The sequence below is a fragment of the Phyllostomus discolor genome, chromosome 2 (assembly GCF_004126475.2).
Source record: "Phyllostomus discolor isolate MPI-MPIP mPhyDis1 chromosome 2, mPhyDis1.pri.v3, whole genome shotgun sequence".
Taxonomy (NCBI): Eukaryota; Metazoa; Chordata; class Mammalia; order Chiroptera; family Phyllostomidae; genus Phyllostomus; species Phyllostomus discolor.
Window position 1 is genome coordinate 166,114,729 of NC_040904.2, and position 25,494 is coordinate 166,140,222.

At 40.5% G+C, this 25,494-nt stretch overlaps 1 protein-coding gene across 1 annotated transcript in view; it reads left to right on the forward strand.

Moving 5' to 3' along the window:
• FAM186A (family with sequence similarity 186 member A) overlaps positions 1 to 25,494 on the forward strand; it is a 59,635-nt gene that overhangs the window by 15,110 nt on the left and 19,031 nt on the right. The window contains exons 2-3 of the mRNA XM_036019042.1: positions 10,499 to 10,715; positions 12,427 to 12,597. Of these exons, the coding sequence (XP_035874935.1) occupies positions 10,499 to 10,715; positions 12,427 to 12,597 (388 nt within the window). The remainder of the gene's footprint in view (positions 1 to 10,498; positions 10,716 to 12,426; positions 12,598 to 25,494) is intronic.

The following is a 25,494-nucleotide window of genomic DNA, read 5'->3' on the forward strand; positions in this document are numbered from 1 at the left end:
AACAAAAAAAAAAACCCTTTTTTTTCTAGCTTCTAACTTTTTTCATGACTTTCTAGCCTGTAAAGTCTCTTCTGAGATATCAGATGATAGTTTTACAGGAACTCCCCTGTACTACATAGCTAACATTTTTTCTCTTACTGCTTTTAAGGTTTTCTCTTTATCTTTAACCTTTGGCATTTGGATTATGATATGTCCTGTAGTGGGCCTCTTTGCAGCCATCTTGTTTGGGACTCTCTGTGCTTCCTGGACTTGCATGTCTATTTCCTTTACCAAATTAGGGAAGTTTTCTTTCATTGTTTTTTTTTCTTTCATTTTTTTCCACCACCACTTTTCCCTGCCCTACCCACCTCCACCTCCCACCCTCAATCCTATCCACCTTTGGCTTTGTCCATGGGTCCTTTATACATGTTCCTTGACAGCCCTGCCCTTTCTTCCCCCCTCCTTATCTCCCTCCCCTCTTCCCTCTGGTTACTGTTTGTTCTTTATTTAAGTTTCTCTTGTATTTTGCTTGCTCTTGTTTGTTTCATTGAGTAGGTTCCACTTATAGGTGAGATCATATGGTATTTGTCTTTCACTGCCTGGCTTATTTCACTTAACATAATACTCTCCAGTTCCATCCATGCTGTCATGAAGGGTAGGAGCTCCTTCTTTCTTTCAGCTGTGTAGTATTCCATTGTGTAAATGTACTGTAGTTTTCTGATCCTCTCATTTACTGATGGGCACTTAAGTTTCTTCTAGCATGTAGCTATTGTAAATTGTGCTGCTATAAACACTGGGGTGCATAGGTCCTTTTGAATTGTTCTTTCATTATTTTTTCAAATAGATTTTTAATTTCTTGCTTTCTCTTCTCCTTTGCCATCTCTATAATGCAAATGTTGGAACACTTGAAGTTGTCCCAGAGGCTCCTTACACTATCCCCATATTTTTGGATTCTTTTTTCTTCTTCTTTTTCTGATTAGTGTTTTTTTTTTCTTTCTTATGTTCCAAATCATCCATTTGATTCTTGGCTTCATCCACTCTATTGTTGATTCCCTGTAAATTGTTCTATACTTCAATTAGTGTATCCTTCATTTCTGACTGAATCTTTTTTATGCTGTTAAAGTCTTCACTAAGTTACTTGAACATCCTTATAACCAATGTTTTGAACTCTGAATCTGACAGATTGCTTATCTCTATTTTGTTTAGTTCTTTTTTTTTTCTGATTTTCTTTAATTTGGGCCATGTTTCTTTGTCTACTTGTTTTGGTAGTCTCCCGTGTTTGTTTCTATGCAGTAGGTAGAGCTGCTATGTCTCCATGTCTTGGTAGTGTGACCTAATGTAGTAGGTGTCCTGCAGGGTCCAGTGGCACAGCCTCCTCTATCACCCAAGCTGGGTACTCAAGGTGCACCCTTTGTGTGGGCTGAGTGCACCCTCCTCTTGTAGTTGAGCCTTGATTGCTTGTGGCAGGTCAATGGGAGGGATCTACCTCAGCTCCAAGGACTACCTGTGACCACTGACCCCCAACCTCTGCCCTCTGTGGAGGATCAGCTGTGCAGGGAAAGGGTGGTAGTGCTCTGATGTGCTCTGTAGCTTTCCACTGGATGCGCAGTCTCTGATGTTTCCCTGGGTGGTACAGGCCAAGGTCAGCTATCAATTGTGTTCTTCCCAGGGCCACCAGCATGAGCTACAAAATTTGCAGATGGCTGCTACTTGTGTTGGGCTTGGAGGTTCCCAGGTGAAGCAAAGCAGTGAATCTAGGCTAGCTGCTGCTAGTGCCAGGCCTGAGGCCACTTAGCTCAAGGTATGAGGACTGGGGGCTTATTGAGGCCAAATGTTGCTTGTTTGAGGATTTAGGAAAATGTGAAGCATGAGCCAAGATGAGATATTCATATGAAAAAGCCACTGTTAACAGTTTGGGTGGGCTCATAAGTTGACTGGGGCAGAGCTTCAGGGAATCACCAGGGTGAGGGAAACAGTGTTAGTCAGGTTTATGGAGTCTCAGATGGAGTCTCAGATATGGCATCCATTTCCTGGTTCTGTGGCTCTGTGGTGGAGGGTTCAGGAAAGAAACAATGGCCATCATTCTGTTTGAAAGAAAGCTGTCCCCCAGCTCTCATCCTCATGTCAGGCACTTCAGTTCCTCCCCATATGCCACTGGTGCCTTGCAAACTGCTACCCCACTGTTGGAGCTCAGAGGGAGTGAGTCTGAGTAAATTTATATGTGGGTCCTTTAAGAGGAACTGCTTGGGAATCCAGTTTCTTCCACCAACTCATTCCTCGCTGATTTTTGCAGCCAAGTCAGGGAGACTCATCTTCCTGGCACTGGACCCTTGGCCTGGGGGCTAGGTGTGGTCCTGGGTCCCCTTGATCCTGAGATATCCCTCCCAAATTTTTATTCACCACACGTGGGTGTGGGACCAGCCCATTCTGTGTTCTGTCCCTCCTACCAGTCTGGATGGAAGTGGTTTCTTTAATGCCGTAGTTGTTGGACTTCCCTTCAACTAGATTTGTGACGGTTCTGAGTAATGGTTGTTCTATAGCTTAGTTGTTATTTTTGACTTGGTTGTGCAAGAATATGAGCCATGTTTACCTATGCCTCCATCTTAAGAAAAAGTCTCCTCTCTATGTTTCCTCCCTTCCTCCCTCCCTCCCTTCCTTCCTTCCTTCCTTCCTTCCTTCCTTCCTTCTTTCCTCATTCTTCCTCTTCAGGCAGGCCCTTTAACATTTCTTGCAATACTGGTTTTGTGGTAAGGAATTCCTTTAGTTATTTTCCTGTCTATGAAGCTCTTTATTTCACCATCAATTTTAAATAATAGCCTTGCTGAATAGAGTAATCTTTGTTATAGGTCCTTGCTTTTTGTCACTTTGAATATTTGAATGTTTTATGCCAATTGTTTCTGGCCTGAAGTGTTTCTGTTGAGAAATCAGCTGACAACCTTATGGGAGCTCCTTTTTAGGTAACTAATTGCTTTTCTATTGCTGCTTTTAAGATTCTCTCTTTGTTTTAAAACTTGGGCATTTTAATTATGATTAGTCTTGGTGTAGGCCTCTTTTCATTCATCTTGCTTGGGACTCCCTGTGCTTCCTGAACTTGTGTGACTTTTTCCTTCACCAAGTTAGGAAAGTTTTCAGCCATTATTTCTTCAAACTGGTCCTCTGTCCCTTGCTCACTCTCTTTTCCTTCTGGTACTCCTATGATGTGGATGTTATTATACTTTTTAAAAATATATTTTATTGATTATGCTATTACAGTTGTCCTATTTCCCCCCTTCACTCCCCTCCACCCTGTACACCCTCTCCCACCCACATTCCCCCCTTTAGTTCATGTCCATGCGTCATACTTATAAGTTCTTTAACTTCTACATTTCTCATACTATTCTTACCCTCCCCCTGTCTATTTTCTACCTACAATCTATGCTACTTATTCTCTGTACCTTTTCCCCCTCTCTCCTCCTCCCACTCCCTTGTTGCTAACCCTCCATGTGATCTCAATTTCTGTGGTTCTGTTCCTGTTCTAGTTGTTTGCTTAGTTTCTTTTGGTTTTGCTTTAGGTGTGGTTGTTCATAATTGTGACTTTGCTGTCCTTTTACTATACATTTTTTTTCTTTATCTTCTTTTCTTAGATAAGTCCCTTTAACATTTCATAAAATAAGGGCTTGGCATCACCAAGTTAAAGGATGATGAACTCCTTTAACTTGACCTTATCTGAGAAGCACTTTATCTGCCCTTCCATTCTAAATGAAAGCTTTGCTGGATAGAGCAATCTGGGATGTAGGTCCTTGTCTTTCATGACTTGGAATACTTCTTTCCAGCCCCTTCTTGCCTGCAAGGTCTCTTTTGAGAAATCAGCTGACAGTCTGATGGGAACTCCTTTGTAGGTTACTGTCCCCTTATCTCTTGCTGCTTCTAGGATTCTCTCCTTCATTTTTACCTTGGCTAATGTAATTATGATGTGCCTTGGTGTGTTTCTTCTTGGGTCCAACTTCTTTGGGACTCTCTGAGCTTCCTGGACTCCCTGGAAGTCTATTTCCTTTGCCAGAATGGGGAAGTTCTCCTTTATTATTTGTTCAAATATGTGCTCAATCTGTTGCTTTTCCTTTTCCCCTCCTGGTACCCCTATAATTCGGATGTTAGAACATTTAAAGATGTCCTGGAGGACATCTCCTCTCCATAAGCTTCTCCTCGTTTTTTTTTTTTTTTTTTTTTTTTTTAATTCTTATTTCTCCATTCTTTCCTGTTTGGTGGTTTCTTTCTTCCTTCTGGTCCACTCTATTGTTTTGAGTCCCAGTTTCCTTCCCATCACTGGGATGCATTTCCCTGTGCATTTTCCTTCATCTCTTTTATGGTAACCTGCATTTTTTTCATCTAATTTGCAACCAAAATCAACCAATTCTGTGAGTTTCCTGATCACCAGTGTTTTGAACTGTGCATCTGATAGGTTAGCTATTTCTTGGTTGCTCAAAAGGATGAGTTCTGGGGCACTGATTTGTTCTTCTATTTGAGCCATCTCTCTCTCTCTCTCTCTCTTTTTTTTTTTTTTTTGGTCTGGTTGCTCCTGTTATGGTGAGGGGCAGAGCCTTAGGTGTTCACCAGGGCTGGGCACTCCAGTCGCTAGATTGTGAATGTTGTATATGAGGGAAGGGTCAGAAGGGAACAATGGCGGTAGATCTGTTCTCCGTGGGACCTCAGTCCCTTCCCTGGGATCCTGGGTTGCGCGCTCTGCCCTGCTCCATAATCGCCACCTCCCTGGGTCTGCCAGCTGCCGCTTGCACACTCAGGGTCCACCCACTGCGATCTTGTGCACCCCAGATGCCTTATGCACTCCCAGTTGCTTTATGCACCCAACTCTCCCTGTTCTCCGCGCTGCGACCCGTGACCAGCTGCTTGTCTCTGCCCCTCCTACCGGTCTGGATGAACGGGTCTATTTCAACCTCTTGGCTGTCCGACTTCCATTCAGATGAATTTTCTGTCAGTTCTGGGTGTTATTCTGCCTCTAAATTGTTATTGTTCCAATCTTGGTTGTGCGTGGAGGTACAGTGCGTCCACCTATGCCTCCATCTTGGCCGGAAGTCAGATGTTGTTATACTTGATGTTGTCCCAGAGGTCACTTAGCCTTTACTCATTGTTTAAAATTTTCTTTCCTTTTTGATGCTCTGCTGGGCAATGACTGTTATCTTGTCCTTGAAAGTGTACATTCTTATCTCCTGCTTTATCTAAACTGTTGTTGATTCCTTCTAATATATTCATTTCAGGTACTGTATTCATTTCAGACTGGTTCTTTTATATGCTTTCTATTCCTCTTTAATGCTTACTATCTCTTCATTTAAGCACTTACTGAGATCACCCATTCTTTCCTTAAGGTCCTCAAACATCCATTAACCAATGTTTTCTTTTAAAGATTTTATTATTGCTTTTAGAGAACAGGGAGAAAAAGAGGGAGAGTAACATTGATGTGAGAGAGAAGCATCGATTGGTTGCCTCTCATACACACCCTGGCCAGGATTCAAACTGGCAACTTTTGCTTTGTGGGATGATGCCCGCCAACTGAGCTACAGTGGTCAGGATGATATAACCATTGCTTAAAACTCTGCATCTGGTATTTTTATTTTTTCCATTTCATTTAATTCTTTTTATGGGGATTTCTCTTGTTATTTCATCTGGGGCCTATTTTTTAAATATATTTTATTGATTATGCTATTACAGTTGTCCCATTTCCACCCTTCACTCCCCTCCACCCTGCATACCCCTGCCCACCCACATCCCCCCCTTTAGTTCATGTCCATGTGTCATAAGTCCTTTGGTTTCTACATTTCCCATAGTATTCTTACCCTCTCTGTTTATTTTCTACCTACCATCTATGCTACTTATTTTCTGCACCTTTTCCTCCTTTCTTCCCCTCCCAACTCCCCTGTTGATAACCCTCCATGTGATCTCCATTTCTGTGGTTCTATTCCTGTTCTAGTTGTTTGCTTAGTTATTGTTTTTGTTTTAAGTGTGGTTGTTCATAATTGTGAGTTTCCTGTCATTTTACTATACATGTTTTTTATCTTCTTTTTCTTAGATAAATTCCTTTAACATGTCATATAATAAGAGCTTGGTGATGATGAACTCCTTTAAATTGACCTTAGCTGAGAAGCACTTTATCTGTCCTTCCATTCTAAATGAAAGCTTTGCTGGATAGAGCAAATCTTCAACATAGGGCCTTGCCTTTCATGACTTGGAATACTTCTTTCCAGCCTCTTCTTGCCTGCAAAGTCTCTTTTAAGAAATCAGCTGACAGTCTGATGGGAACTCCTTTGTAGGTAACTGTCTTCTTTTCTCTTGCTGCTTCTAAGATTCTCTCATTTTTAGTCTTGGGTAATGTAATTATGATGTGCCTTGGTGTGTTCCTCCTTGAGTCCAACTTCTTTGGGACTCTCTGAGCTTCCTGGACTTCCTGGAAGTCTATTTCCTTTGCCAGTTCTCTATTATCTGTTCAAATAACTTTTCCACTTGTTGCTCTTCCTCTTCCCCTTCTGGTACCTCTATAATTCGGATGTTGGAATATTTAAAGATGTCCTAGAAGTCCCTAAGCCTCTCCTCATTTTTTTTTGAATTCTTGTTTCTTCCTTCTTTTCTCTTTGGTTGTTTCTTTCTTCCTCCTGGTCCACACCATTGATTAGAGTCCCAGTTTCTTTCCCATCACTATTGGTTCCCTGTATATTTTCCTTTATTTCACTTAGCATTGCCTTCATTTCTTCATCTAATTTGTGACCAAATTCAACCAGTTGTGTGATCATCCTGATCACCAGTGGTTTGAACTATGCATCTGATAGGTTAGCTATCTGTTTGTCACTTAGTTGTATTTTTTCTGGAGCTGTGATCTGTTCTTTCATTTGGGTTTTGTTTTTTTGTGGGTTTTTTTTTTTTTTTTTTTTTTTTTTTGCCTTGATGTGCCCGTTACATAGTGAGGGGCAGAGCCTTAGGTGTTCATCAGGGCAGGGTAACCCACACCACTGTTTTGTGACACTATGTGGGGAAGGGGTCAAGAGGGAACAATGGCTCTTGCTCTGCTCTCTGCCAGATTTCAGTTCCTTCCCCACTACGCACAAGCAAAATGGGCCCTTCTGGTGCTGATTCCTGGGTGGGTTGGCTTGTGTACATTCTAGAACCCTGTGGGTTTCTCCAATGAATTCTCCTCTGAGGCTGGGAGTTTCTCCTGCAGCCTCAACCCCCACAGGTGTTTTCAATCAGAGGCTTGAGGCTTTATTTCCCCGAGCTGAAGCTCTGGGTTATGTGGTCGGTCTCGCTCCCCAGGTGTTCCTCCTGGTTCATTTGCTCATAAATGTGGGACCACCTTGCTGCTCTACCAGGCACCGCCTTGCCCTCCCTGGTCCTTTGCTGAGAGTCCTCTCCACCCAGCAGCTCTGCCAGACAGGCAGTCTCCACCTCTCCTACAGGTCTGGATGGATGTGTCTTCTTTAACTCCTTGGTAGTCAGACTTCCATACAGTTTGATTTTCTGTCAGTTCTGGTTGTTTTTTGTTTTTAAATTGTTGTTGTCCTTCTTTTGGTTGTGGGAGGAGGCAGTGTGTCTACCTACACCTCATCTTGCCCAGAGGCAGGCCTATTTCTTTGTCTCCCCATTCTGTCTGCCTTTTTGGTTTGTCTCTGTGTATTGGGTATATCTGCTATGACTCCCAAACTTGTTATGAGGACTTTCTGATATAAGTACCCTATGGATCTCAGTGGTGCAGTCTTCTAGATGACCCTAGCTAGGTGCTCCAGAAATTATTCTTGGGTGGGTTATGTGCCTTCCCCTGTTGTACTTGTCTTAAATGCTGTTGTCCAATTCATGGGGAAAGTTAACCCTCAGGCTGGCTGACTATATAAATAGACCTTATTCACCACTATGAGTCATCTGTTTCAGAGACTGCTCCTTGAGGGACAGTTATTCCCAGCAGGGTATGGTGTCTACTGGAGTCTCCCTTTGGCTGTGTCATTTATGTGACTAGTTGGGTTGAACTCTTGTGTGGTTCAAAGCCCACCACTGGTTATGTTGGCTTTGGGACCTCTTGGCCTGGGATCCAGTGCAGGTCGACTTCAGATGTTGTGTGTAACTGTCCTTGGGCTACCTGTCTGGAGCTATCATGCTATTCGCTGTGGCCGTGTCTTCTAGGTCTTGGTGTGTGTGGAGGGACCGGGCTGTGTACCAGGGTTGGCTTCCTGGAGCTCTGAGCTTGGGGCCAATGAATAAAAGTCCAAAATTTGCATCCACCTGCTGGCTACTCCACCCCACCCCACCCCACCCCACCCTGAGGTTGCCAGGACTTCCTCCAGAGTCTTGTGAAGAAAGGCTGTATAGGGTGGGTCCAAGCTGGCCACGCCCCACTGATCCTTCCACGTGGCTCAAGCTTGGTAAGGCAGGGTAACCAGGATGGTAGGATGGGGCTAGTGGTTCCGCTATTTGGGGGCAGTGTGGTCAGGCACTCAATGGGGAAAATGTGGCCCCTACTCCAAAGCCATACCACTCAGTCTCTGCTACAGTCTCCAACTCTAGTTCCCCTAGGAGGAGCACACCACAGGTTTAGGTAGGTGTTGCCACCTGTCCCTGCTGCAGGAGCAAGCTTGGCAGGATGGGGCCATTGGGAATTGGGCAAAGAGATTAAGAAAGCCTTCCATTTTGGGTGCCATCACCTGGGCCACAGGGGCGGGGAGAGCTGCACTCTTCCCCTTAGTTCTGTAGTGGTGCCTGGTTGAGCCCCAAATTGGAGCCTCTGAGGGAGATGCACTCCAAATGTTCCAGCTTTTGAGTGGAGCCGCCTTTCTCCCATGGAACAGCATGGGGCCGGCTGGCCTTATAAAAGCAGGTCAAGGCAGTCTTCTGGTGGGAGTGGTGCTGGCCTATAAGAGGAAAGCTACCTGCACGCCTGGCCCTAGCTCCACAGTTGCACTGCCAAAGACCTCAATGGAAAGCTCCAAAGGGTTCACACCATAGGTCCCAGCTCTGAGCTGTGCCCCATTCACCCTGTGGAACTGAGCTTAGCAGGACTGAGCCAGGGAAATTTGGGAATGCAGATCAAGCCAGCTCGCCTTTGGGGGTGGTGCAGGCCCACCCCCAAAGGAGGTGGGTGGATGGGAGCAAGCTGCACACCTCCCATTAGCTCTGCAGCTTTACCACCAAAGAGCTTGACAAGAGAGTCTTCCACTGGGGATGGTGTTTGACGAATTCGCAAGAGGGGGGAAAATTATCACTGTTCCAAAATCACACAGTTCAATGACTATCTAAGAGTTTGCCTATAGTTTCTCCAGAAAAAGAGGGCATGCTAGGTCTATTTTGGGCGCAGCCAACAGTCCTTTCTGCTGGATTCAGGCATGGCAAGGTGGTATAGCCAGTATTTGGAGGACTGGTTTAGTGCACTCTCCCAGCTGTTGCCACAAGAATAGGAGTACTGCCTTGACCCATGTGGCTCAGTTGATTGGGCATCATCCGGCAAAGCAAAAAGTCACTGGTTTGATTTTCAGTCAGGGCACATGTCTAGGTTGCAGGTTCAATCTCCCTGGTTGGGGTGCATATGAGAGGTAACCAATCAATGTTTCTCTCTCATGTTTTCTCTCCCCCTCTGTCTTCCTCCCTTACTGTCTCTCTATAAACAAACAAACAGAAAAAGAAATACATTTACTTAAAAAAAAAAAAAAGAAAGGAGTGCCCAACCCTGGGAGATGGTGCCTGAGGGTGGTGTGGGATGCTGACACAGGACCAGGACCTCAGAAGCTGACCCTTCAGATCTCTCCAGGGCCTGCCACCCAGATTTTCTTTGTAACTTCTGTATGCCCTGAGTGACCTTTCCTCTACCAGAGCCCCAGGTGAGTACCCAAGAGTGAGTGCTTGTTTGTTGGCCCTTTAGGAGAGCACTTGGGATCTAGCAGATCGTTCCTCTTTCCAGCAGACAGAGTCCCCGCTGGTTTTTGCTGCCAGATACTATGCAGAATCCTCTTCCCTGCCCTGATGTTCTGGTTTGAGGGTCCTGGCATGGGGTTAAGACCCCATGCTCCTTGGGTCTTCTGAAGCTAAGATATCCCTCTGGCCTAGCCCCTGCACCTGGGTGCAGGGGCCAGCCTTCTTGCATCTCCGCCCTTCTTACCAGTCTGTGTAGCTTCTTCTATAAATTCTTGGTTACAATACTCCTATTTAGTTGTCCTTCAGTTGGTCATTCAGGTTGATTGCTCTATAGTTTAGCAGTAAATCCAGTTAGGTACTGGAGTTATGTATAGCTTCCACCTACTCTGCAGCCATCTTGGATCACCCCATACATGGTTTCAAAGCCAGTGTGTTTTTCATTCTATTATAGTAATGCTAGGATGATGAGGGCAGAAAAAAATTTGAAGAGGGAAAATCTGAGCCCCACAGTAAAGGTAGAATTAGCAGGGCTTTGATTGTATTGCTTAATAGTCACTGTCACATTCTGGCAAGAGAGGTGACCAAAGCTTAGTGTCAAACTGAGAATTTATTAATATATTCCCCTTTCTTATTCTTATAGGACATTAATATGCAGCTGGCTGATATAATGCAAACTGTGCAGCAGAAAATAAGACCCTACACTGTTGATGAGAATGTGTACCCTAGAAGGAAAATCTCCCTTACAGAACAGAAGAAATGGAGAGTAAATTTCCTGGGGAAAATAGCTGCTCATGCTAATTCTGTTGAAATTAAAGAAAAGACACTTGTCCACATCCTGGCCTGGCTGAAAGAATGGAGTAAGTTTTCAAAAGTTAATGAAAAAGCTAGAGAACAGAATCTATAAGTAAATTCTGAAGGATTAGAAGAAGGCTAGAAAAAGAAATGACTATGGAGTTATTCAGAGAACAGCTGTCCTCTGTTTCACAAGAATAAAACAGTAAGAATATAGGACTTGCTCACTTAGTGCCAGCTATTCTGGCCTCCTTGTTTCGCTTCAGGCATGTCAGCATGCTCCTGCCCTTTGCCTTTATGTTTACTGTTACCTTGCCTGGAACATTTTCCACCAGTAGCCACATGGTTTATTCTCTGCTTATATCTTACTTTAAAATGAGGTATTCTCTTTCCTCTGAACCAGTGGCTGGTAGTGTGTCATTTGTAGGAAAATCACAAAGTTGATGAAAAAGCTAGAGAACAGAATCTAGTGAAAGGAGACTGACAAAATCTGCCTCGCAGAGAATCATCACTTTGGTTTAATGATGGGAAGTCAGCTCAGTTGGCAGGCAGTGGAGTGGGGGAGGGGAGGAATCCAAATTAAAGAGTATTGGAAAATAAGTTTCTACTATCTCTTTCAGCAATTACTTTTTTCTAATTCATAAATTATAATGAATTATACTTATAGTACCTTTGTTTAAATCCAGTATCTACTCAGCAGCCTTTATATATATATATATATATATATATATATATATATATATATTTTCATATGTGTATCAAGTGTTAAATATAGTTATTGTTAGGCATTTGAACTTTGTTTTTCTTTAATAGAAAATAACGCTGCTATTAAACATCTTCAAAAATGGAAAATAAAATACGCTGTTCTCTGACCATCCCATTCCCTATCCCTTGTCCATTACTCTTCACTCTTTTTTATTTTTGTCTATACCATTTCTTACCAACTGACATACTATATTTTTTACTTATTTATTTTTAAAGATTTTGTTTATTTTTTAGAGAGACAGAAAGGGAGGGAGAAAGGGAGGGAGAAAAACACTGATGTATGAGAGATACATCAATTGGTTGCCTCTCATGCACCCACAACCCTGGACCTGGCCCACAACCCAGGAATGTGCCCTGACTGGGAACTGAACCGGTGACTTTTTAGTCTGCAGACCAGTGCTCAATCCACTAAGCCACACCAGCCAAGGCCTGATATACTATATAATTAATATTTTTATTTTTATTTTTTGTCTGTCTCCTTTCACTAGAATGTAAGCAGTATGAAGTCAAGGAGTTTGTTTTATTTAATGTTTTATCCTCAAAATCTAGAACAGTACATGATAGAGAAGATGTTGGTTGAATGAAAAAGCAAATAAACTCTAAGAATGCAAAAAAAAGTAATTTCATTTGATTGCAAGAAAATCTCAAGTAACAGCGGTTATAAAATAGTAAATTACTTACCAAAGGAGTTTATTGGGGTTTAGATCCCCAATATTACCACACATGTTCACATTTTAGATACCTACTTCCCTGGAGTCATGGAACTAAACCAAATAGAGATCTTTTAACCTGATTCATATTTTTATGTCCAAGACTTAACTGTTTAACCTTCTATTCTAAATCTGTTCCTTTTTCATTTCCTTACAGAGAAAAGGCTCAGAATAGCAATAAGCGTGAGATACTTATATTCCCCAATACTACAACATGGAGTAGTTAGCCAGTATTATATGCCCATAGGGCTACAATTATTTATTTTTCTGCACAAAAGTAATTTTCTTAACTCTCTTCAAGATGCCATTTTGTCTGAGATGACCGAATTTGACATTGATGAACACCACTACTGGATAGCACAAATGGAGCTTTTACCAGAAACATTCAAAGCAATTGAGAGCAATGTCAAGATACTGAGTCGAACTACTGCCATTTTGCTTGAAGAACAGAATCAACAAAAGAAAAAAATAAGTAAGGCTGCTTTAAAACATTGGAAATAGATTTTACTTTTCTAAAAGACAGTCTTTATTGAGTTATAATTTATACACCATAAAACTAACACACTTAAAGTGTACAACTCATGACTTTTGGTAAATTTAGATCCAATTTTAGAATATTTTCTTCATCCCAGAAAGATCCCTCATGCCCATTTCCAGTTAATATTCATTCCCACCCCCCACTCCAGACAATCACTAATCTGTTTTCTGTCTCAAGTGATTTTTCCTTTTCTGGATACTTCATAAAATGGAATTATATTATATGTGGTCTTTTAGGTCTGGTTTCTTTCATTTTGCATAATGCTCTTGAGGTTTAGCCATGTTATAGGATGTATTGGTCATTTCCTTCCAGTAGAACACTGGTATTTGCATATACCACTTTGTTTACCCACTTACCATTTCATGGACATTTGGATTGTTTCCAATTTTTAGCTCTTATGAATAATGCTGCTATGAACAACATGTATAAGTTTTTGTATGGACATAGGTTTTCATTTGAGTAGATACCTAGGAGTAAAATCGCTAGGCCATTTACCTATTGCTGGTAAACCTATGTTTAATTTTTTAATAAATTGTTAACTGATTTCCCATCTGACAGCACCCTTTTACATTCCCATCAGTAATGTATTTGGGTTCCAGTTTTTCAACATCCTCAACAACACTTGTTAGTGTCTTTTCTATTATACCATTTCTAATAGGTGTAAAATGGCATCTCATTGTGGTTTTAATTTGCATTTTTCTAATGACTAAGCACCCTTTCATGTGCTGATTAGCCTTTGCCATATTTTCTCTGATGAAGTATCTATCCAAATATTTACTCATTTTTGTTATTGAATTTTAAGAGTTCTTTATATACTCTGGATAAATTGATTTGCAAATATTTTATCCCAGACTGTAACTTGACTTTTCATTTTCTTTTAATTTTTAAAAAGATTTTATTTATTTATTTTTAGAGAGAGGGGAAGGGAGGGAAAAAGAGAGGAAGAGGAACATCAATGTGTCAGAGATACATTGGTCAGTTACCTCTTGCTTGCTCCCAACTGGAGACCTGGCCGGCAATCCAGGCATGTGCCTGACTGGGAATCAAGCCAGTGACCTTTCAGTTCACAGGCTGGCACTCAATCCACTGAGCCACACTAGCCAGGGATGTTTTCCTTTGTCTTTTCATTGTCTTAATGGTGACTTTTAAGCTCCGAAGTGTTTAAGTTTTATAAAGCCCAATCAATTTATCATTTTTTGTTTTATAAAAGTTTTATCATAGTCCTTGCCAGATAGCTCAGTTGGTTAGAGTGTCATCCTGATATGTCAAAGTTGCAGGTTCAATCCTGGTCAGGGCATATATAGGAATCACAATGAATGCATAGATGGGTGGAATAATAAATTGATATTTCGCTTTCTCTCAAAAATTTGTAAGTTCTATCATTGTTTTAGTGTTGTATAAGTTGTATCAGTCAGGGTTCAATCAGAGAAACAGAACCAGTAGACTATCATCTATCTATCTATCTATCTATCTATCTATCTATCTATCTATCTTCTACTTATCTCATTGCAACTGGGGAACATACTTTGTACTATTTCAATCCTTTTAAATGTATTGGAACTTGTTTTATAGCCTAGCATATAGTCTATTTTTTAAAATATTTCTTGCCCTGGCCAGTGTGGCTCAGTTAGAGGGAGCATCATCCCATAAATGGAAAGAATGTGGGTTCGGTTCCCGGTCAGGGTACATGCCTGCATTGCAAGTTCTGTCCCCAATCAGGGTGCATGCAAGACATAAGCAATTGATGTTTCTCTCCCTCTCTCTCCTTTCCTTCCCTTCTGTCTAAAATCAATAAGCATGTTCTTGGGTGAGGATTCAAATAGTGTTTCTTGTGTGCTTGAAAACATATACTCGGCTATTATTGGGTGGAATATTCTACAGTTGGTTTATACTGTTCTTCTAGTCTTCTGTAAACATCCTATCAGTTTTTAGTCTAGTTATTCTATATGTTATTGAGTGGGACATTGAACTCTCCAACTACTATTGTTGAGTTATTTATTTCTCTAATTCTGTCAGTTTTTGCTTCCTGTATTTTAAGCCTCTGTTGTTAGGTGCATATATGTTTATAATTGTGATAGCTTCCTGATGGACTGATATATGTATCAGGAAGTTCAAACTCACAATCCTGGTATATTGGGATGATGCTCAAACTAACTCAGCTACTCATCCAGGGCAAAGGCAGTTTTAGATTTAGAAAAAAAATTAAGAAAATAACACAGAGTTCTACAAATCTCCCCATAGTTTTTACTGTTATTAATAGATTGAAATGATACACGTGTTATAATTAACAAATCAATACTGCACATTATTCACTAAAGTCCATAATTTACTTATAATTCCTTATTTTTACTTAATGTCCTTTTCCTGTTTCAGGATCCCATATAAGGTACATGACTACATTTAGTTGTCATGTCTCTTTTGGCTTTTTTGGATGTGACAGTTTTTCATATTTTTCCTTGTGTTTTTTTTTTCTTTTAATCATTGTTCAAGTACAGTTTTCTCCCTTTTACTCCCATTCCAGCCCACCCACCCATCCCTCCCCACTTCCCTCCCATTACCACCCTCCCCCTAGCTTTAGACCATGTGTCCTTTAAATTTGTTCCTGTAAACCCTTCCCATTCTCCCCTGAAATTCCCTCTCCTCTCTGGTCACTGTCAGCCTGTCTTCTATTTCAGTGTCTTTGGTTATAGTTTGCTTGTTTCTTTGTTTTGTTGTTTAGGTTCCTGTTAAAGATGAGATCATATGGTATTTGTCTTTCGCTGCCTGGCTTATTTCGCTTAGCATAATGCTTTCCAGTTCCATCCACGCTGTTGCAAAGGGTAGGAGCTCCTTCTTTCTTTCTGCTGCATAGGATTCCACTGTGTAAATGTACCATAGTTTTTTGATCCATTTATTTACTGATGGGCATCTAGGTTGTTTCCAGCACTTAGCTATTGTAAATTGTGTTTCTATGAACATTGGGGTGCAAAAGTTCTTTTGTATTGGTGTTTTAGTGTTCATAGGATATAGTCCCAGCAGTGGAATTGCTGGGTCAAAAGGCAGATCCATTTTTAGTTTTCTGAGGAAGTTCCATACTGCTTTTCATAGTGGTTGTACCAGTCTGCATTCCCACCAACGATGCACTAGGGTCCCCTTTTCTGCACAACCTCTCCAACACTGGTTGTTTGTTGCTTTGTTTAAGATGGCCATTCTGACCGGTCTGAAGTGGTATCTCATTGTGGTTTTAATCTGCATCTCTCTGATGGCTAGCGATATTGAACATCGCTTCATGTGTCTTTGGATCCTCTGTATGTCCTCCTTGGAGAAGTGTCTGTTCAAGTCCTTTGCCCATTTAATTGAGTTGCTTGTTTTCTTAGAGTGGAGTCATGTAAGTTCTTTATATGATTTGGATATTAAACCCTTGTCCGAGGTATCATTGGCAAATATGTTTTCCCATACAATTGGTTCTCTTTTTATTTTGATACTGTTTTCTTTAGCTGTGCAGAAGCTTTTTGTTTTGATGAGGTACCATTTGTTTATTCTTTCCTTTATGTCCCTTGCTCTAGGGGACAAGTCAGTAAAAAAGTTTCTGCGTGAAATATCTGAGATTTTCCTACCTATGTTCTCCTCTAGGACTTTAATGGTGTCACAGCTTACGTTCAAGTCCTTTATCCACCTTGAATTTATTTTTGTGTAAGGTTTAAGTTCGTTCTTGAGTTTCATTTTTTTGCACGTAGCTGTCCAGTTCTCCCCACACCATTTGATGAAAAGGCTGTTTTTACTCCATTTTATGTCGCTGCCTCCTTTGTCAAATATTAATTGACCATAGAGACTTGGGCTTATTTCTGGGCTCTCTGTTCTGTTCCATTGGTCCATGTGCCTGTTTTTATGCCAGTACCAGGCTGTTTTGATTACAGTGGCCTTGTAGTATAGTTTAGTGTCAGGTATTGTGATCCCTCCTACTTTACTTTTCTTTCTCAAAATTGCAGCAGCTCTTCGGGGTCATTTATGATTCCATATAAATTTTTGAAGTGTTTGTTCTATGTCTGTGAAATATGCCATTGGTACTTTAATGGGTATTGCATTGAATGTGTAAACTGCTTTGGGTAGTATGGACATTTTGATGATATTAATTCTTCCAATCCATGAACACGGTGTATGTTTCCATTTGTTTGTGTCTTCCCTGATTTCTTTCCTCAGTGTTATGTAGTTTTCTGCATATAGGTCTTTTACCTCTTAGGTTAGGTTTATCCCTAGGTATTTTATTTTTCTTTTTGCTATTTCAAATGGGATTTTTTTCTTGATTTCTGCTTCTGCTGTTTCATTGTTGGTGTACAGAAATGCCTTTGATTTCTGGATATTGACTTTGTATCCCACTGTTTTGCCAAATTCATTTATTAGGTCAAGCACTTTTTTGGTGGAGTCTATAGGATTTTCTATGTACACTATCATGTCATCTGCAAACAGTGACAGTTTTGTTTCCTCCTTTCTGATTTAGATGCCGTTTATTTCTTTTTCTTGTCTGATCGCTGTGGCTAAAACTTCCAGTACTATATTGAATAGAAGTGATGAAAGTGGACAGCCTTGTCTTGTTCCTTGTCTGATCTTAGTGGAAAAGATTTTATATTTTGCCCATTGAGTATGATGTTGGCTGTAGGTCTCTCATATATGGCCTTTATTATGTTGAGGAATGCTCCATTTCCACTTTGCCGAGTGTTTTTATCATAAATCGGTGCTGTACCTTATGAAATGCTTTTTCTGCATCTATTGATATGATCATGTGGTTTTTGTCTTTGCTTTTGTTTATGTGATGTATTACATTTACTGATTTGCGAATGCATTCCTTGCATTCCTGGAATGAATCCCACTTGGTCATGGTGTATGATCTTTTTAATGTATTGTTGGATGCAGTTTGCCAGTATTTTGTTGAGGATTTTAGTGTCAATGTTCATCAGCAATATTGGCCTGAAGTTTTCTTTCTTTGTTGTGTCTTTATCTGGTTTTGGAATTAGGATGATGTTGGCCTCATAAAAAGAGTTTAGGAGTCTTCCATCTTGTTGGATTTTTTGGAATAGTCTGTGAAGGATAGGGGTTAGCTCTTCCTTAAATGCTTTGTAGAATTCTCCTGTGAAACCATCTGGTCCAGGGGTTTTGTGTGTTGGGAGTTTTTTGATTACTGCTTCAATTTCTTTTGCAGTTATTGGTTTGTTCAGGCTTTCTGCTTCTTTTTTATTGAATTTTGGAAGATTCCATTTTTCTAGAAATTTGTCCATTTCACCTAGGGTTTCAAATTTCTTGGCATACAGTTCTTTGTAGTAATTTTGTACAATCCTTTGTATCTCTGAGGTATCTGTTGTAATCTCTCCTCTTTCATTTCTGATTGTGTTTTTTTTTGTGTCTTCTCTCTTTTTTTTCTTGATGAGTCTGCTTAAAGGCTTGTCGATTTTGTTTATCTTTTCAAAGAACCAGCTCTTGGATTCATTGATCCTTAGAATAGTGCTTTTAGTCTCTATGTCATTTAATTCTGCTGTGATCTTGGTTATTTCCTTCCTTCTGCTTGCTCTGGGCTGTCTTTGTTGTTGTTCCTCAAATTCTTGTAGACATAAGGTTAGGTTGTTTGTTTGAAAAATTTCTATCTCTTTTAGGTATGCCTGTATCACTATGAACTTCCTTCTCAGGACTGCCTTCACTGTGTCCCATAAGTTTTGGGTTATTGTGAGTTCATTTTCATTGGTTTCCAGAAACCTTTTGATTTATTCCCTAATTTCATTCTTGATCCATTCATTGTTTAATAGCATGCTATTTAATCTCCATGATTTTGAGTGTTTTGGGTTTATTTCCTTGGGGTTGGTTTCTAGCTTCAGTCCCTTGTGATCCAAGAAAATGCTTAGTATGATTTCAATTTTCTTAAAATTGTTGAGACTTGTTTTGTGTCCTATCATGTGGTCTATCTTTGAAAATGTTCCATGTACATTTGAAAAGAATGTGTATTTAGCTTCTTTGGGATGGAGGACCCTGTATATATCAGCTAAATCCATTTCATCTAGAGTATTGTTCAATGCCACGATATCTTTGTTGATATTTTGTTTGGAAGATCTGTCCATTTTTGACAGTGGGGTGTTAAAATCCCCCACTCTAATTGTGTTGCTGTCCCTATCTTTCTTGAAGTCCTCTAAGATTTTCTTTATGTATTTGGGTGCTCCTATGTTGGGTGCATATATATTTACAATATTTATGTCTTCTTGGTGGATTGTTCCCTTGAGTATTATGAAGTGACCTTCTGGGTCTCTGTTTATGGTCCTTTTTTGGAAGTCTATTTTGTCTGATATGAGTATTGCTACCCTGGCTTTTTTTCCCTGTCCATTTGCTTGGAAAATTTGTTTCCAGCCCTTCACTTTCAGCCTGTGCAGGTCTTTTATCCTGAGGTGAGTCTCTTGTAGGCAGCGTATGTGTGGATCATGTTTCCTTATCTATTCAGGTATTCTATGTGTTTTGATTGGAGCATTTAATCCATTTACGTTTAAGGTTATTATTGATAGGTACTTATTCATTGCCATTTATGTACGTGTGTTTCTCTCTCTCTCTCTCTCTCTCTCTCTCTCTCTCTTTTCCTTCCTTTCCTTAAAGCAGTCCCTTTAGCATCTCTTGCAGAGCTGGTTTAGTGGAGGTGTATTCTTTTATACTTCTTTTGTCTGAGAAGCTTCTTATTTGGCCTTCTGTCTTGATTGAGAGCCTTGCTGGGCAAAGTAGCCTTGGTTGCAGACCTCTGGTTCTCATTACTTGGAATATTTCTTGCCATTCTCTTCTGGCTTGGAGTGTTTCCATTGAGAAGTCAGCTGTTAGCCTTATTGGGGCTCCCTTGTATGTTACTTCCTGCTTTTCTCTTACTGCCTTTAATATTCTCTCTTTGTCTTGAAATTTTGCCATTTTAATTATGATGTGTCTTGAGGTGGGCCTCTTTGGGTTCTTCTTGATTGGGACTCTCTGTGTTTCCTGGATTTGTGTGACTTTTTCTCTCAACAAATTAGGGAAGTTTTCCATCATTACTTTTTCAAATAGGTTTTCTATCACTTGTTCTTCTTCTTCTCCTTCTGGTATCCCTATTATATGGATATTATTACGTTTCATATTGTCTTGCATTCCCTTAATCTTTCTTCATTCTTTCTAAGCCTCTTTTCCTTTTCTTGCTCTTTCTGGGTGTTTTTTTCTACTTTGTCCTCCAACTCGCTGATCTGGTCTTCTGCTTCATCAATCCTGCTTTTCATTCCTTCTACTGTGTTCTTCAGTTCAGAAAAAGCATTCTTCATTTCCTCTTGGCCCTTGTTGATAGTTTCTATTTCCTTTTTCATGTTGATATAGTTTGCAGTGAGATCGTTGTAGCTTCCCTGTAGTTTCTGGTAGCTCGTTGTGAGTTCATTGAGCTTCTTGATAATCATTGTTTTGAACTCAATATCTGATAGTTGAGTTGCCTCTATTACATTTAGCATTCTTTCTGAGGCTTCCTCCTTTCCCTTCATTTGGGGATTGTTTCTTTGTCTTCTCATTATTCATGAAGCTCTTCTTGTTAGCCTCTGTTTCTTAAATTGATCTGTTCTGGTTCCCTGTGATTATGGGGTGAACTTCTGTGGTAGAATACCTGTGAGATTCAGTGGTGCAGTCTCCTTCGTGTATCCTGGTGTTCACAGCTTCCCCCTACTCCTTTTTGTGATCAGTTGGAGGAGTAAGGCAAACTGGTTTAAGACAGCAAGACAGTATTCTATGATATTTACAGTGGCAGCCAGTAGAGAAGAGATGGGATATCCTTTGGCTAAGTATAGTGTTAACCATGATCTTCCACCCCACTAGCCATGTTTTAGAAAGGATGGAAAGAAGATAAGACTCTTATTGGGGACACAAGGATTGTTAGTTGGATCTAGAAAGCTGTGAGGCTGTGGAAGGTCAGATTCTGAGGTAGGGTGGGAAAAAAGATTAGTAAATAGGAGTAGTGTGTAAAAGAATAAAGACAATCCCCACAATAATATAGTTCAGGAAATTTCGAAGTGGGCTGAGATCTGGGAGGGGTGTGGGCTGAGATCAGGGAGGGGTGTTGAGTAGTATTTACAATTGTATGCACTAGGTCTTATTTACAGTAATACTAAAGCAACAATTATGTGGCAGAATCTATGAGGTCTAGATAACAAGAATAAGGAGTATAGAACCTTGAGAGGTATACTAATGGAACACAAATGAAGGACAGTAAATTACTAACACACTGTGAATGAGATAACAGGGGGAACCTATCAAATGACAGTATAACCAGCCAAGCAAAGAAGACTATACAGAAAGAAAAAGAATACCAAAATACTATTAAAATAAAAAATGTCAGAAAAGTAAGAAAAAGATAATACAAGTTAGCAGTAACTTACAGGCTCAGAAAAAAAAGGAAAAAAAAAAGCAGAAGATGGAATGCAGGAGAGATAAATTTGGATTGGAAGGAATAATACTAGGATGAAAGGAAGAGAAACGTAAGGAATTGAGAGATATAAAAATAATAAGAATTTAAAAATAAAAGGTCACTTAAAAAACAAAATAAAATCAAACAAACAACAACAGCCAAAAAAAGCCAAACAAACAAACAAACAAAAACCCTCTTGTTGGTTTCTAACTGGCCAAACCAGTTTTTCTGGTCTTGCTGGCCTCAGCAGGCTGAGGGGCTTTTGGAATGCTTTTCACTCTTCCCAGTCAGAACTCAGACAGTCTCCCGGGCACTGTCCCCAGGGCCAGCAGCGTACTCTCCCCAGAGCCGCTCCAATGTGCCCCTGCAGGACACTGGATTTGGATATGGGCGCTCCCAAGCATGCTCTCCGGAGCTCACTGCCACCTTCTCCCGGGCTCCAGGGCCCCGCAGAGCTCCTGTGTCTTTTCTGGGTTCATGGTACAAGCTTTGGGGATTGCAAGGAGACACGCTCTTCCCCCAAATTTCACCACAGCGAGCTCTGTGTTCTTGGGAAGCACCCACATCTTTTCTGGATTCATGGGGCAAGCTCCAGGGATCTTGAAGGGGTGCGCACTTCCACTAATTTCCCTGTTGCGGGCTCCAGGAACCCCCCAAATGCCATAACCCTTCCGGGTTCACAGCGCAAGAGTCAGAAATCCTGAAGGGGCGTGTGCTCCCCGGAGTTCACCACCACAGGCTCCAGAAACCCAAAAACACCTGTGCCCTTTCCTTGTTCAGGGCTTCGAGGTCTGGGTCTTCCACAGAACCACACTCTCACCAGGCTGGGGGCGCGGACGCACGTCCAGGCCACCCCTGGTCCCACAGACTAGGGGCACTCACCCCTCCCAGGGCTATGCGTAGGTGCCTGCAGCCCCTACACAACTGTCTTCCAGTCCAACTCCCCTCTCTGTGCCTTCAAGCAACAAGGCCTCCCGTGGTATTACCCAATCTCCGTAGTCCAGGGAGGGAGTGGTGATTCCGCTCTTCCCGGTGCCCTGAAGCAGACCAGGGAGCTCCTTGAGCACCGGGCCTGGGGGCTGCAACCTCCCTGGTCCCTGCACTGATCCCTGGGTCCCTATTGTCCTGAAGCAGTATCCTTACTGTCTGTTTTTTCAATGTCCGCTATAATTTTTGATGTCCTGTTTTCATAAATGTTGCGATAACCTATGCCCCTTGCTCTGTTCCTCCACCGATCTGAGAGTTTCTCTCCCCTGCATAGAGGAAGGGGATTACGCTCCCTCCAACAAAGCCGCCATCTTAAGACTCCAGATTTTTCCTTGTGTTTTATGTCCCTGACAGTTTTCTTTTCAAATCCTCACTTGAGGACATGCTTATTGATTTCAGAGAGAGGGGAAGGGAGGGAGAGAGAGAGGGAGAAACTCAATGTAAAACAGAAAAACATCAATCAGTTGTCTTTCATATGTGCCCCTAATGGGGACCAAACCTGCAACCTAAGCATGTGCCCTGATCAGGAATTGAACCCATGACCACTTGTTTTACTGGACGATGCTCCAACCAACTCACCCACACTGGCCTGGGCCTGACAGTTTTCAGGAGTACTGGTCAGGTATATTGTTAGATGCCTCTCTATTGGAATTTGTGTGATTTTTTTCCATGTTTATCCTGGGGTATGAGTTTGGGTGAGAAAAATCACAGAGGTAAAGTACCATTGTCACCATATTATTTCAAGGGTACATATTATCAAATGACTTGTGACTTAATGTTGACATTGATCACCTGGCTAAAGTAGTGCTTTTCAGGTTTCTCCACTGTAAAGTTACTCTTTTTCCTCATTTTCCATACTATACTCTTTAAAAGGAAGTTTATGTGTGCAGCCCACTCCTTTAGGGTGGAATATTTACATTTATTATTTGAAGTTCTTATGCATAAGAATTTGTCTCTGGTACCTATTTGCTAATTTTAAAAAATTTTTAATTTCTATCAAAATGACCTCACAGGTATTTATATTTTGGGGTATAATTCAATACTACTTGATTTCTTGTTCAAGTTATTCCAGCTTTGGCTATCAGGAACCAATCTTTCATTTGGTTCCTATGTCCCTTTGACATACTCCCATGAATATAATTTTTTTCTTTTATCATCTTTTAGTATTTTTCTGTCACTACAAGATAATTCAGGTTCATGTTGAATATTTCCTATCTCAATCTTAGAATTTTCTATTTTTCTAAAAGTCCTGTTTCCTTTTATTAGAGAACAGTATTACTAAAAACCAAGTTTTGGCTGCTAGATGTGCTCGTTGCTACTGGGGTGTCATTTGGTTTGGCCCTCTCATCTGACAGCAAAACAAAAACAAAAATGTGTGTACAAAGCATGAATATACGAGGTCTGTCTAAAGGTATCCAACCATGTAATGTGAAAAATAGAGACATTTATTGAAAAAGATGTAAGATATAAAAACATTGTACATAGGACAATGACACCTAAGTCCTCTTCAAAATAGGTTCCTTGGGACCTCACACAGTTCTCCCAGTCACCATCAGCTGCCCCATTGTATTTTCCTGAATCTCACTGATTGCCTGAAATCTCTTCCTTTTCACCTAAAGGTGATTTTAGTTTTGGGAAAAGCCTGAAGTAACAGGGCACCAAATCTGGGCTGTAGAGGGGCTGAATCACCTGGGTGATTTGATGTTTTGCCAAAAGGCTCTGCAGGAGATGTGATGCATGAGTGGGCTCATTGTTGTGATAAAGCTGCCAATCACCAATTGCCCATAGCTGTGGCCTTCTTGAATCATCCAAATAGTTTCAGTGGAGGAATGTTCAAGTTTAAAGCAAAATTTGATGCAGATTCGTTGCTCTACTTGCTTATTTTGAATGTGACCACCACAGGATACACATGCTCACTCAACAGTATCTACCACCCCTGCTGACTAGTACAGCGAAGTCACCATTGTTCACTCATGTGCATTCCAATCCACTCTCCCTGGCAGCCAGGTTACATTGATGGCGTGCAAACTGTTCTCATTGTATTAACAATAGTTGGACTTTTGCAGACAGACCTCATACACATATCTATGAATATTTACCTATGTAGTCTCCTATAAGTACATTAAGCTAAACATGAGTTCTTATTGATGTCTCTAACTTAATCCATAATCATCTAGATCATTGTAGCTCTCTACCTTTGCTTGCCTGTAAGTCCCCTAACAATGAGAAACCTGCTCCTACCACGTCATCCATTTACTTAATTGTTGAACTCCAGTATATAGGTATAGCAGTATTAGATTATTAACTCATACCCCCAAGGGAAATAACTTATCAACTAGAGTACAGTACCTATGCGCAGTTCTTCCTGCCTTCAGACATACAGGCTCCATTCAGTTCCAGTTATTTAGGACACCACCTTTCCCTCCAACCCTTTCAGTAAGGTTGTGTTATACATTTCTAATACAATTAGATTCTCTTATCATAGTCTGTATTATTTCCTGAGATTGCCTAACCTCCTAAACAGTTATTTTTAAAAATTTGGATACATTGTTTCACTGTTTGTGCTGTAGATTTCTATGGGGTTTGATAAATGTATATGGTCATGCATCCATCATTACAGTATCATACAGAATAGTTCCTCTACCTAAAAACCTGTTTTCACCTATTCATCTTTCCCTTCTCTCTCTAAGCCCTTGGCAACCGCTGTTCTTTAATGTTTCTCAAGAATGTCATATAATTGGAACTATGTAGTACGGAGCTTTTTCAGACTGGTTTCTATTACTTAGCAATACACATTTAAGGTTCTTCCATATCTTTTTGTGGCTTAATGACATATTTCTTTTTATTGATGAATAATGTTCCACTGTATAGATGTACCACGGTTTGTTTATCCACCTATTGAAGGACATCTTGGTTGCTTCTAGATTTTCATGTTTAAGAATAAAGTTGTTATAAACATATTGATGCAAGTTTTTTTGTATATGGACATAAGTTTTCAAATTAATTGGGTAAATACCTAGGAGAATGATTGCTGCATCCTGTAAGACTACATTACTATGTTAAGTAACTTTGTAAAAAAAATTCCAAACTGTCTTCCCAAGTAGCTGTACCATTTTTTATTTCCCACCAGTAATAAGCAAGAGTTCCTTTTGCTCGCTATCCTTGTCAACATCTGGTATTATCAGTTTTTGGATTGCAGCTATTTTAATAGGTGTATAACAGTATCTCATTGTAATTTGCAATTCCGTAATAACATGGTATTGAGCATCTTTTCATATACATACTTGCCCTCTGTATATCTCATTTTTAATCTTTTTTTATGAGTTGTAGATACATGCTACTTTGAAAAGAGTATTATTTCAGGGAATGGATATTATAGACATTCCATAATGCATTTAGAGAAGTGTTCAAAAACACATACAATAGAGTTA